The following is a 15,411-nucleotide window of genomic DNA, read 5'->3' as shown; positions in this document are numbered from 1 at the left end:
TGGCGAGTCCCTGTTCTTCCTTCAAAGCTCAGCTCAGGAGTCTTCTCTCCGAGGCCTTCCCTGACCCAATCCCAGCAGAGCTGATCCTGCCCTCCTCACGGCCAGTGCATAGAAAAACCCACTGAAGGCTGAGCTTACTCACTGCTTATGTTTACCTGCTTGGAGCCCTCTTAGAGATTGGGAGGTTCTTAAAAACAGGAACCATGCTCCCATTATCTTTTAATTACCAGTACTTAGCGCAGGTCCTGAATACTAGCTTGTGTCCAATAAGTAGGAATACTTCTACCACCTTGGGTAGAAGTTTAAACTGGACCCAGGGTGACTGCAGATGACACGGAGGATGTTAATTCTCTTTCCATTACAATGTCATTGAGGTTGCAGTCAGCAGTCTCAAGGTTTTCTTTCAAAGCTATGGAGAGAGTTAAAAAAAATCATAAACAAGAGAATTTCATGCTGCATTTTAGTTAAAAATTAGATCAGTTACTCCTTCATTTGTTGTTCATTTTCCCTCTTACATTTATTAATTATCAAAGATATTAGTTGGTTTGAACAACTGCTTGCTCCCTTATAGGCCATCTGTGCTCTCTTCTCAATAATGCATTGAAGTCATAAGTGTTGGATTTATTGCCTCGGTGATTTCTATGGCACAAATTGTGATTTCACTACAGCACTGAGCAGAAGGGAAAGCTAATGGGCAAGGCACAAAATGCATAATCAGTATCACTCATGGCATACGATTAAAACCCCAAACCCCCAAGCAGATTTTGAAAAGGGCTACACTCAAGACCCTAGTCTCTAGAAATGTGTTTCCTGTACCATGAAGTTGAGAATCACTTTTTTCCCTCCCAAATTCTCAATTATTTCACAGGCGTCTTAGGCATGCACAGTCTATGAATAACTCAGCTGGCCCACAGGAAAAGAAATCCCTGAAGAAATGGGGTGGGAATATATTATTTCCAGGAAGGGACTTTTCTCCCTAAAACACATGCTTTTTTTTCAGATAAGGTATCTATTCTGCATCAGCACAGAGAAAAAAATGTCAGAATTTGAGTGCTGAAAGAAATCTTAACAATCAGCTATCAGTCCTGGATCTGGCAGAAGCACCCTGAAACCTGGGTTGTCCAGGGGATGGACAATATTACGAGTCAAGAGACTGACCAGGTTTTGGTGACTAGGAGCCATCGCCTCCTCTATTAATGAAGGGCACATGAGTAGGAGCGTAACTGTAATGCTGAACCAGGCACACATTTCTGCTGGAGTCATGCATTGCTGTGTGTTCTGACAGAAGCCACCTGTGTGTTCTGACAATAAAGCAGGTGTGCAACTCAGGATCAGGAGGGTCAAATGTGCTCAGGGGACAACTAAGCATCCTGGTGTGAAGACTTCTGCATTATTAAACTTCTTGAACTTTGAATCCCTTTAAATACTCCCAGGAGCTACTCAATGTATTAAAGAAAGATTCTTCCTTTCTTTAAAACCACGTTTTTAATGTCCTCAAGTCAAAAGAAAAGGTCTAAAACGTTGCCCCAACACCATGACACAAGACTAAGCCACACAGTTTTTTCATTGGACACACGGTGACAAACGAGGCATCAATATAATGGTGAGCAAAGAGGCCAGTTAATTTTTCAATGTTCCTTCATTGGCTGCAGCTAGGAAATACTGTCTCAGTGCTAAAACGTATATAGTCTTTTTTCCTATCGTCCAAATCCCCAAAACAGAATGGCCCTATCCTGTTTTGTTACTTTTCATTGTCTCCTTCAACACAACATTTTAATGTCCTTAGAATTTTAACTAGGGTTGAGTCATATGTAAAATGCTCTTATTTTCTAGAATTTTTCTGTTCTTCATTTAATTTTTAAATTTCCCTTCAGAATAGCAAAGAAAACCTGCATTATTCAGATACTAGATAGTGATTACAGCTCAACAATAAATCCTAGTACATTTATTAATAAACTGCAGTTTCTCCTTACCCTGTCACTTATATGTGTCTCAATTTCATGTCCCATAATAAAAAATTATGAAATCATTAAAAATAAGTGTCATTCAAAATACATTAGTTTTCCCCAAGGGCATTTGGAATGCTTTGTATTTCATACTTTTAAGAGTTTGATTTACTTACAAATGTTACAAATATTTTATCCAAATGTAAGTAATTGAAGCAAATTTAAAAAGTATATGGAGAGAAGAAGAAAGATAAAGGGAAAGAAAATCTAATCAGTTTTCTATTAGGATGAGAGAGAGACATGGTAAATTCAGTTGGGAATATAATCTTTTTTCAAGGTTAATGCCAATCCTAAGAAGAGTTGACTTGTTTTGACAACATTTCTCAGGGAGAAGGTAGAGTCAAGGGCTCCAGTGTTTCCCTGTAAACAAGCACAAAAGACCACACACTGAAAGCAATCTCTCTTTGCATCCATACTCATAACTAATGTCAACTTTACCTATTATTTTTAACTTTTTTATTCACATATTCTGAATGATTATAGAAGCTCAGAGATAGTAGGCAATCTGTCATCATATTTATTGCTCCTTGAATTATCCTCAAACATTTGGTACAATTCTGTGCCTGGAATGAGAACTCCACAAATAGCTACTAGTGAGAAAGGGTAAGAGGAAGAAAATACCAAATGCTCCTACTGGGAAAAACTCACTGATCATCAACGTGTGTGCATGTGTATGTGTGTGTTTGTATTTAGTAATGTGTGTATACACACACACAAAGCTTGGAGATGTATATACATATATATGTATGTGATGGTTATATATATAAAATATGCTTATATACAATATGCTTACATAGCACATGTTATATAATTCAATATTATATATAATATTAAATATGCTCATCTCATATAATTTCAGAACCCCATCAATAGATTTTAAAACCAAATCTGAGGTGAGTGAACCACATATTAAGAGACACATTAATTTAAAATTTTAATCTATAATTCTATTCTAAGGATCATGCAAGTGAGAACATCTTCATTAGTAGCCATGAGAAAATAAAATATCATTTTGACTCCTTACATTAAATTAGATTTCCTAATTCATACATTATATTTCCTTAATCACTTATTTTTACAAGATTCATGATCAATTCTTCCACTTAATTTCTGATACTTTGATAACAGATACTAAAATAACAATTAAAAATGATGAATTCTTAATACTAGCTATGACGGTATAAAATTAAAATTTTCACAGAGAAGCCTATGTCCCATACAGAATCTATCTGGAGTATGTCTATAAATTAAAGGTCATCATTTTGTTTATCACTGATCCTATATCACTCAGGTTTTGACTAGCAGTATAAATTATAGAACCTAATAATAAGGAAACAATAATAAAAACTCTTACTAAAACTACCTTGTATTATTTTATACTTGTACCTTGTATATCACCAATTCTCCAGTCACATTAAAAGAAGCTAAAACATATTCTCTGAATGGGGAATCCTGATAACAGTGAAGACTGTTAAGCAACCTCAGGCTTGAGTTTTACAGTCCAAATACGGCCTAAAACATTTTTTTTAAATATCTTTATTAATTTCAGAGAGAGGAAGGGAGAGGGAGAGATAGACACATCAATGATGAGAGAGTCACTGATCGGCTGCCTCCTGCACGCCCCCCACTGGGGATTGAACCTGCAACCCAGGCATGTGCCCTGACTGGGGATCAAACCTCAACTTCTTGGATCATAGATTGATGCTCAATCACTGAGCCACACTGGCTGGGTAAACATTTTGATTTTTTAAAAACTGTATTTGATATCTACTTTGAACCTTCAGTTGAAACCAAATCTATATTGTTAACAAAACAAGGTGAATTATTAAGAAATAACACCTCACATTTTTTCTTTATAATGTATTTTAATTAGTTTAATCAAAGCCATAGTTGAAAAAAGATTATCTACATACATATATGGTTGATCACATAACATTGAACAAAGATAAAACCACTTAGCTTCTTCATGATTACTAAGAAACTAAAGACATTACATTCTATGAAGCAAGGTAACAGAAATTGAACCCTAGGAAATGATAATTTTTAAATGCTATGTGTAATTGTGAGAGAAAAAAAAGAGAGACTATAATTAAGTGAGAAAATACTGAGACGATAAAACACTCAGAGCTATATAATCCCCACCCCCAACATTACTTCCAATCAGTCCAAGGATAGTCACCCCTCAAATAACCTATATGTGCGAAAGCAATTTAGAAGGTGATCTTAATTTAAATGTCAACAAGAACCGTTTACTGCATTATGATAAAAGCTATATTATCAGGACTTATCATTTTTTAAAGTCATAGTATTTATGCATATAAAAATCTGAAATAATCAGTTAACTGTATATATTAGCTCATCACTTATTATGATATCTTCATTGCAAACGTAAGTATATAAGTATATAAACTATCTGTGAGAAATAGTTCTGTTTCTTGCCTGTCTTTCCACTAACAAGAATTTTCAAAATTTTACCAATACACAAGCCTGTACAAATGCCATTAGTCATAGATACAGAGTTATTTCTGTTACTTTTGTAACAGTACCAAACACTGTTATTTGTTGTTCATCTTGTAGTGTTTAATATAATTGGTGATTTTCATTCTCATAGATTTATACAAACCTAGATTAAAAATATAAACTGCTGTCTCATCATTATAAGACACTCGAGTGGTATGCTGTACCTAGAATTTTCAGGAAAAAGAAGAGATTGATTTCACATTGATTAGCAACTGCACCTCATTGCACAGTAGTATGAAGAAACAGATTTGAAAACATAGCATCAAGATCAGTGGGGCCTTTGAGCCATAGGCTCAATTTGGGTCCCATCATTTTACCTGGCAACAGTGAGGATTTAGCAGGCATCGGGCTGTGCAGAAAGATTTGCATGTAAATTAAAACAGTTTGGGGCATTTTGCTTTGCCTCAGTAAAAGAGAAACATCACTTTTCACTGGCATAAAATGGAGGTTAACACAGAAGGAATCAGGGCAGAGTCCATTACAGGGAAAGCTAATTTGGCAGGTGCACCAAACTCTTGGAGATCATGGGCCGTGCTTCTGGGAAGCACTAAAGAGTTTGAAAAATGCAGGTGTGAAGGTATTGAAGGACACACATAGCATTCTGAAATATACAGGAGAAAAATCCCCAATTTAGAACAATTATTTTATTTTTAATATTGTTTTCTAAAGTTTTATATGTTTTAAATTTAGAACTCCTACTTTACATAAAATATATTTTAAAATTTAAATAAAATTTTTAAATAATTGAAATAGAATACAGAAGGGTATCAAACATTATAATGCAGAGCTATGTGCCCCATCATTAGTGTGGATTTTTGAAAATTCACTTTAGCCCTCTACCTCTATCGTAGAATCATTACACCTGGTCTTGACATCACTAGACTTTAACAGATTTTCTTAGTCATACAGTTCCCATAAAGCCCAGTCAAGATGAAGGTTTGTAATTTCTACCCAGACTCTACTAAATACCCTTTCTTTACTATTCATTTATTTATGTCATCATTTATTCAATAAATACATATTTAGTGTTTTGCTATATTTAAGGACAATGTAAAACAATATAAGCCATAGAGAAATGATTAGTCATAGGTTAGTCAAGAAGGTTCTGGTCTAACATAAGATAAAATATATGCACAAATAAAGACCACAGAAGACAAACTTCAAAATAAACATGTTATAAAAGTAGTACTGAGGAAGTGCCATGAAATTTCAAGGAAGAGAGAGAGCAAGAACAACAGTGAGTGAGTGATGCCAATTTGGAAGTCCTCTCTCTTCTACTTGCTAAGTGTGTTTTAGATTGTTTTGTGCTCTGTCCAGCAGCCTGAAAGACAAGGACTTGGTGTGTGTCCAGCATCTAAGACATTCAGCAAATCTTTGTTGAAGTAAATAAATTAATGAATGAATATTTCCATTTGGTTTTGTAGACACTAGCATACAAACTTATAAAAACAATGCATATAGCTGATGCCTATTTATTTTTTGTTGCAAAACTGAAATAAAAACAAATTGTTTTGTAAAGAACAAAATACATTCACAAGTGGCAATGCCATTTAAATATTTAAGATATATTTTTTAAAATTGCAAAGATAAAGGGGCCTGCATTTTATTACTCTTCCTGTTACTTAAATTGACTGGGAACAGGCACTACTGAGTTTACAAATTTACAAGACACACATAAAGCTACCAAAATTCAGGATTTTATTTTAGCCTAAGCCTAATGCATTTTGGTGCAAGAGGAACTATGTCCTTTCAAATAAAACTCAATTTTTTTTTCACTTTATCATTTTGCTCTGCAGGAGTTCACTATAATGTACTTTCCACACAAAAGGCACTAGCAGAGTTCTCCTCCTCCTGCAAACAATGTTTTCTTTCACATTATTCTTAAGTTACAGACACTTGAAAGTCTTGAATGTCACATTGAGTTCCTGCCTTATTACCCTACACTTGTGATCTCAGGATAGCAATTGTTACTTTAGTTGGCAATTTAGCTCTTAAGAAAATGCCAAAATTGAATAGTGAGGCCTGTATTACATTTAAAAGCAAAGAAAAATATTTGTTTTACAGGTTTAAAGGTAGCATAACATAAATTCAGGCTCTTGATTCAGTACTTTCTGAAATTTTTGTTTTTTTAATTTTACAAGTAGAATCAAGATAATTAAAATTAGTGATCTGACAGTCTGTTGTACTCACACATATTAACCATTGGAATATTAAAGAGTTCCAAGAGATGGACTTGTTTGCCCTTCAAACAAATCAGGTTCAAAGTAAAATATTTTATCTCTGTGGTAGAGTCTATAAAAGCAAATATTGAATCACTTCTCGGCAATATTAACTCTCACCAATAAATCTGAAAAATAACAACATTATTTCCAAACGAGAAAGAAGGCTAGTTCATTTTACACCACAAAGGATGAATGATATGGTTAGCAGAATCAGCCAGTCAGAGCACAATGTATATATATGTAGTAGATACACATATATATATGTAAATATATATACTAGGCTCTAATTGGTTGATATATACATAAATATATATCACATATTGGCTGATATATCTCCTTATACACGTGGGCAATAACTTGTCTTCCAGCCTGCCTCATTCATTACCTTTCTTTCATTTCTTACATTATTTGTCTGTCTCCCTCACTAGTCTGTCATTTTGCCAGAGCGCAGAAATTGTCTTATTCATGTTTGTTTCTCCACTTCCCCAGCCCTGCTGTCCCTCAGCACCTACCTATAACTGTTTTACATATAGAAAATAAACCCAAGCATCGTTTAATATAAAAGAAATAATCAAACTACAGATTAATTGAGGTTTTTAATTTTTTGTATCTTTTTTTAAAGAGAAAAGCAAACATCATTTAATTAGAAATTGGCAGAAATATATTGCTAGTCAAAACAAAAATTTATCTTTAAAATCCCTAGGATTACATAAATTTGTATCAGGGAATATATAGAAGGTTCCTATCCCGTCCAGAATGTCCTCCAGATTAGACCTTTCTCCTTACACTTTGTGTTGGCCAATATGAGTTTAGTTAGAATCAGAGAGCTCTAATTTTGAGGTGTCATCATCTACCCACATCATGAATCCCCCCAAAACTTTGTTTCTTTCCTGCAGACTTAATGTTCAAAGCAGTATCATAAAGCTATGGTGTAGCAAAGGATATCATGGTGTTCATCCTACTGGAAATAAGACACAAATGTTGAGAAATGGTGTTTAAATAGCATCAGACATTATATTGTGTTCACCTTTCTAGGCTCCAGGACCAGCGAGAGTTAGATAAAGTGATATCGAGGCAGTAAAGCACAGTGGTTAAGAAGTCAGGCAATCCCTTTTGCAATTCACCGGTCTCAGTTTCCTCAACTGTAAAATTAAGGTTAATTATGTTTACCTTGCAGCAACTCTGAGAGGTTTAAATAAGATGACCTAAGCCCAGCATGTGGCATGGTAGCTAGCACACAGTAAATGCTCAATGAATGACAGTGGTGATGGTGAAGAGGATGTTAGAGGTGTGTCCAAGGCCTGTATTGACCAAGAGATGGAACAAATGCTCACAGCTGCTCAGATGGCTACGCATAAAAACCGCTGCAGAAATCCTAAGGAAATCAAATCAGGATCCAAGCTAGCTGACTTGGACATTCTGCCAGGGAATCAAGCTGCAGCGTGATAATTGCTTGCACTATTTCTCCTCATATAACACATCTTATCAACTTTCTTAATACTTAGAAACCAAAATAGTGATTAATAATAAAATTTTCATGATGGGAATCTAGCCAGTAGGAAAGGCATTTTCCTTCAAGAGTTCAATATTAGTCAAAAAAAAAACCAGAGACACACAGTTTCCTATTTTGAGTATAAGTAAAACTACTAGTCTGTCCATAAAGTTCATGTCTTCTAGGACTGAAACAATTGCTGCTAACCAATCCCCCAAACACATCAAATAGTTATATCCTAGCAAAACCCAAGGCTAGTCTTAAAACTCAGCTTACGTAAATAAAACAGAAATTAGAGGCATCAAGATAGGTAATAAAGTTACCAGCAAGAGTATCTTTAAAAAAATTAAAACACTTCTTTAAAAAAATTGAGAATTTTACAGGTAATGGTGTGATATAAACACATATACATGTTTATATACATATATATGTATGTATACTCACATATATCTATATATATATATATACACATATGAAATAATATATTTAAGAAAGCTAATTTCCCAGAAAAAAAAAAAAACACCGTAGATTTTAAATTTCACTTCTTGCCAAAGACAAGGTAATGCTTCAGACACAACAAAAAATAAAATAAAGGAAAAAGGCATTCACTATTTTTACATGTTGCTTACATTTAGTTAAATAAAAATATAATCTGCTCCAGAAACAAACTGACAAATGTCTATTTATTTGCAACTCTTAGTGGCAACAGAAATGAAAAAAGCCAATGCATGTGAAACAAACTGACAAATGTCTATTTATTTGCAACTCTTAGTGGCAACAGAAATGAAAAAAGCCAATGCATGTGAAACAAACTGACAAATGTCTATTTATTTGCAACTCTTAGTGGCAACAGAAATGAAAAAAGCCAATGCATGTGAAAGACACATGTCAGTCGATGTCAAGAAAGTAACTGGCAAATAACAGGACATTTGGAACAAAGGACAGGAGAGAGTCTGACTTAAGGGAAAACTGATTTAACTTGGTCTGTGTTCCCCATAACAAAATAAGGACCACAGATGATGGTCAGCATTTCTTTAATAAAAAAGTATTTTTTAATTAAGGTATGTACATTTTTTGGCATGGTGCTACTATATACTTAATCAACTATATTACAGTGTAAACATAACTTTTCTATGCACTGGGAAACAAAAAAATTCATGTGACTCCCTTATTGAGATATTTGCTTCATTGTGGTGGTCTTGAACCAAGCCCATGGCATCTGAGGCATGTCTATATTACTTTGAAAAATATTATAATTCCCCTTTTTAGATAGAAATAAACTGAATTGAAATGAAAATTCATTAAGTTTAGTAGAAAAAGACAAAAGTAAGATAATACGACTCTAAATTACAACATAAAATGGAGAAAATGCCTTGATAGTGATAAAGCCTACATCTCAAAAAATGAATTCCTTCATGAAGCCTGTTTCTGTCACTATATGCAGATCATTGAAAACAACAGCTACAAAAACCCTACAGTGTCACCCTTTACATGGCCCAGAGAGGTGGGATACTTGCTAGATAACATTTGTCTTAAAAAACTGTAGGATTTCCTCTGTGACATATGGGAACAGCATGAGCATTCTGTTCAAGAATAATGAGTAGTGCCCAGCCAGCGTGGCTCAGCGGTTGAGCATCGGCCTAGGATCCAGGAGATCGCGGTTCGAGTCTGATGAGGGCACATGCCCAGGTTGCGGGCTTGATCCCCAGTCAGGGGCGTGCAGGAGGCAGCCGATCAATGACTCATCATTGATGTTTCTATCTCTCTCTCCTTCTCCCTTCCTCTCTGAAATCAATAAAAATATATTTTTAAAAAAGAATAATCAGCAGTAATATTCATACTTACTACAAACTCTATTCAGAAAGAACACTTAACAAGCAAACATTTTCTATGTTTTGCAATTCTAGAAAGGGGGGAAAATAGCCTTTTTAAAATTTCCTCTCAAAAGCAAACTATAATTTTCTATTCCTCAGAATATTATACTTAAAATAATCCTTGCTGTCCAACAGAAGAGATGTTTAAATGGCTTGTAACCCAACAGCCAAGATCTGGAAACAACCCAAGTGCTCTTCAGTAGATGACTGAATAAAAATGCTATGGTACATTTACACAATAGAATACTACTTGGCCATAAAAAAGAAGGAAACCTTTACCTTTTGTGACAGCATGAATGGACCTGGAGACTATTATGCTAAGTGAAATAAGCCAGTCAGAGAAAGACAAATACCATATGATCTCACTTATATATGAAATCTAATGAACAAAATAAACTGACAAACAAAATAGAAACAGAGGCATAGATACATGGAACAGACTGACAGCTGTCAGAGGGGAGAGGGGTTGGGGGACTGGATGAAAGAAGGTGAACGGATTAAGCAAACACACACACACACGCACACACACACACACATATATATATATATAAAATCACATAGACACAGACAACAATGTGGTGCTAGCCAGAGGGAAAGCGGGGCTGGGGAAAGGTAGAGGTAGGCAAAGGAGGTTATAAATAGGGATGGAAAGTGACTTTCCTTTAGCCCTGACCAGGTAGCTCAGTTGGTTAGAGCCTTGTCCTGATACGCCAAGGTTGAGGGTTCAATATGGTCAGGGCACATATAAAAATCAACCAATGAATGCATAAATAAATGGAACAACAAAGTGACTTTTCTTCTCTCTCCAAAAAACTTAATTTAAAAAAAAAATTTTTAAGTGAGACTTTGCTTTGGGCAATGGGCCCATGATGCAGTGTGTAGATGATGTTTTGTTGAGTTATACACTTGAAACCTGTGTGGTTTTGTGAACCAATGCCACCCCAATAAACTCAATTTAAAAAATAAAATAAAATAATGGCTTGTAACCAACTAATTAGAATATGAGCAATACATATGCATGTTCGTATATGTACATATATATTTGTACAAATATACATAGATATTTATGCAATAAATATAGTTTAAAATGAGCATTTTTACTTAATTCCAAATGGGAAACTTCAAAAAAACTACTCTTTTCCTTTAAAATCATAAGCTCAAAATGATATATGTATGGGGAAAAGACCATTAATAATGAGTTATTTTTATTCATCTGACTTTATAAATCTTTTCTATGTAAAAGGCACATATCATCAATATTGAGACAGATACTGGAAAACTAGTGCTTAGGCAAATATCATTGATGTCAAGATAGTAAGTGGTTTAGCAGAGTCAAAATTTCTCCTGAGGGGAACTACCCCTCATTATAAGAATAACATATAATGATTTCTTAGCTCAGATTCTAGATAATATTCCTTTCTGGAGAGTAAGTTTTCATATCCCTGGATCTCTGCAAGTTATGCCTTAAGAATAATTATCTCCCCTGCAAAACAATAGCCTAAATGACTAAAGGAAACCATAAGTAATTATAAATAGTTTATTACATTAAAATACACCTGAAAGAAACTGTTATCTCTCTGAAAGCTATGACAAGAAGATTCTATGGACGCTTTAAACAGAGCAGCCTAACAGAAGTCTGAGAAAGCAGAGCCTCATTAGATTTCAATCCCCTCCTGTCCTTCCTGGAACCATACTGACTAGCTAGTCAAGCACCCAGAGCTGCTGTTCATTTCCATTTTATGAAATAACATATTTGGGTCATCTACAGGTAGGATAACTAAGTGTGATTTATTGTCCAAAATGGAACAGCAGGTGTAAACTGGGACTGCCCTGTTGCAGACCCTGTCCATAGGGGAGATCAGGGCTGTGTGCCTCTTCTGATTAAGCATATTAACATGAATCAGGTGAAAATGGAGAGACAGAGAGAATAAAGAGAATACACCAAGGCCAGGCTGGCAAAGGGGGAGGAAACAAAGAGCACAAAGTCACTTGGTAGTTATGTGAACCAATGTTGCCCTGCAAGGGGCTGCTACACTTACTAAGTTGGTGACAAGAAGGGATTTACATGGATTGTATCTGAGCCTCAAGGTGTTTGTTTAATGCCAGTGGGTAGCCTCTTCACACTTACCCAGGCAGTATATATACATATTATATATGGTGTGTTATATCTACATACATATCTTATATAGATAACAAGTATTTAATACTTGTTAGACCTAGTGTATCCTCCAAATCTGCATTTTCTATACTTGATTTAAATGATTTTGAAATCATAAGTAATTGGCTACAAAATTATACATGTGTATTAATGTATATTGTGTATATATGTATGGGATTTCCTATAAACACAGGTGAAAATATCCAGTGCTAACCCTTAGATTTTCAAAATCATTTAAGTCCATCAGGGAAAAATCTACTACGATGTTCTATTCAGATATGGTTACCTATTAAATTATACTTACTGATACATCATATTTTCTTGATATTAAAATTTAATCTAATTTAAGAATCACTTTCAATTGCAGGGGGGGGGAACATGTTAAATATCCACACTGATTATAAATACTATCCCAGTTTCAGAAATAGAATAATAATGCTTGACATTGAAAAAGTCTAACCACGGGGTTAGGTGCTTCAAAATAAGCCATATCCAAAAATAAGAAACTCTCTACAGAAATTATGTGGGATATTTTAATAAATAATGAGAGCTAACAGCTTAACTGATATGGTTAAAATCAGTATTTACATTCTGGGTACCAGAAGCCTCTAGATATTAAATCAAGCAGTAAATTGTGTGGGTATACACACACATACACATAGAATAAACGTATTATGGGTTATTATTTGTCCTAAATCATCACCATGGAAATCACAAATTACTCACAGTAGAGTTAATTCCAAGTAAGCCAGGAATGATGTAGCATGTTTGACCAATAAGTTTCCATGACAAATAAGAATATATAAAATCCTACAGATATATGACCCATAACACATTACAGAGGCTAATGTAAAACTCATGTACCCAATAACAGCTCTGTTTTCATTACCTCCTATAACTCAAATCTATTCATGCTACATGATTACTTTTACATGGCATTATATTTTGGTTATCTTAGCTATTTCAACAGTAAAATCAGGAATTCTTATTTTAAATGAGCACCTTTTGAAGTATTCTATTATTTTCTTTATGATCTTTCAGTCACCTTGTGTTTTTTTTAAAGTGTATGATGTCTTTTATTCATACATCAGATAACTGCATACTTCAAATTTTAAGAATCCACATAAAAAGAAAGTTACTCAGGAATTTAATTTGATGAACTGGACTACATTTCTATGTCCAATGACTAAGCCCTGAATACTTGATACATTGAAATCTTCATATTAAAAACAAATAATAATCTCAAAAGAAATGAATACTATTAAGAGAAAACAAAGAAATATTTGCTAAACCAATTTTTATTGAAGAAAAATTAAATATGGGTAGAAGAGTACAAATGGAAATAAGAGGAGGCAAAGAGGATTCGTATGCATGGAGAAAAAAGAACCAACAAAAGAATAAAACCTAGACATTTTATTTTTATTAGCCTTGGGCTATAATCTTAGCTGAAATCAGGAATTTTGTCTGAAATGCTCAAGCAAATGTATTTTATCCACTCATCAAAAAAGAATGGCAGTTGTTTTTATTCAAGGCAATTTCAACAACATGAATTAGAAATTAGGATATTAAACAGAGATCAGGGCTGAGGGTTTCTCAAATCTGCCTACTTTTTAGGACAAGCTTCTATCTTATTGAAAAACATGGGCATAATCTCTAGAATTTGACATCTGACATTTCAGACTACCCTTTGTCGGTAACATGTATGTTTCCTTCTGCTCACAGTGGTCACTCTTGCCTTTTTCCTCATATCTTTAGATCTTGCATTTTTCATGAAGCTGCAATTAGCAGGGCAATCTCTTCCTTACATATACCACTGGTTCCTTCAAACTAGCATCAGCCTTTCATAATTTTTAGAACTTCATAGGAGTCATAGATGCTTCCTGGCATTTCTCTAAACCCTAAATTTTAGATATATTGACCAAACCACAGACATTCACATTTCAAAGAATTCTCATGTGAAATAAATATTAAGAAGAACCAGAATAACCTGCTTAGACAATTCTTTTCTGCAGAGGCTTTCAAATTGTGGTCCTGGGTTAACAGCACCAGCATCATATGGGAAACTGTAGAAATGCAAATTCTAGATCCTGCCCCTGACCAACTGAATCAGAAACTCAGGGGATAGAAATGGGGGTGGGGGAGGGTCTGGTATTCCACACATAACCAAGTAATAGTTTTCTTAGTTCTAAAGCCACAATTTTACCCCAGTGAGGAAAAGCATTTTTCTGACTCTTCGAATAAAGATTTTAGCATTTTCAGGACCACTTAGGTTACTATTTGGAGGTTCTAGGTAAGGTTGAGCAGCTTCATCCCAGACTTTAAAACTGTCACACTGTGTTTAGTATGAGAATAAGGGACATTAGTGGGACAGCACTGGGACACCTGAGCCATATAACCATAGAGGTTAGTCAGGTGAGCACTTCCACAGTCTCCAAATCTTACCCTCAAACTTGTCTATCTTTTTATAACTGACTTTTCTCATATCATTTTTCCCCAGATACCTTTATCAATGAATGTGTCAACCTTTCTGGCATACGACCAGCCCACAATCAGTTACTGTGGGGTGCATCATGAACTTCTCTCTCACAAGTCCTTTGAAACGAATGCACAGGAAGATACGATGGAAACACACCTAGAGACTGAGCTGGACCTGAGCACAATCACAGCAGCTGGCCGCATCAGTGACCATAAACAGCATCTGGCTTGACTGAACTATTTGGTAGCCAAGGGTTGCCACCAAACTTTGTAACCTCAAGGACAAAATGAGGAAGATCTGTTCATTGTGGACTCTAAAAACAAAACATAAAAATCCCCTGTTAAAATAAATGAAAATCCAAGATTGATTCATGAAATAAAGAAGACATGAATTGTTTCAAGTCTACACTTTATAATTAGCTAAGTTGTGCAGTATTTTTTTGACTTAGAGTATTTCCCTGAAAAAAGAATCTTTTTCCCCCAAAAAAACTCATCCTACCTATCTGTAAAAACTGTACAGAGCTAATGTATTTTTCATATTGTAAAATTCAATTATACAAAGAACTGGTATGTACAGTACCATAATTTAATTACAATTTACTTTACAAACTACACACTTCAGTTTCTAAAAATTTTAAATTAACAAAAATTATTTCTTGTGTTA

At 34.6% G+C, this 15,411-nt stretch overlaps 1 protein-coding gene across 1 annotated transcript in view; it reads left to right on the top strand.

Moving 5' to 3' along the window:
* Positions 1–15,144, top strand: part of LRRTM3 (leucine rich repeat transmembrane neuronal 3) — a 140,406-nt gene extending 125,262 nt beyond the window's left edge. The window contains exon 3 of the mRNA XM_016198414.2: positions 14,770–15,144. Within this exon, the coding sequence (XP_016053900.1) occupies positions 14,770–14,979 (210 nt within the window). The 3' untranslated portion in view covers positions 14,980–15,144. The remainder of the gene's footprint in view (positions 1–14,769) is intronic.
* The last annotated feature ends 267 nt before the right edge of the window (positions 15,145–15,411 follow it).

Source organism: Miniopterus natalensis, chromosome 14 (assembly GCF_054644295.1).
Source record: "Miniopterus natalensis isolate mMinNat1 chromosome 14, mMinNat1.hap1, whole genome shotgun sequence".
Taxonomy (NCBI): Eukaryota; Metazoa; Chordata; class Mammalia; order Chiroptera; family Miniopteridae; genus Miniopterus; species Miniopterus natalensis.
The sequence above is the reverse complement of the archived record's forward strand: the minus strand, read 5'-3'. Positions and strand labels throughout refer to the sequence as shown.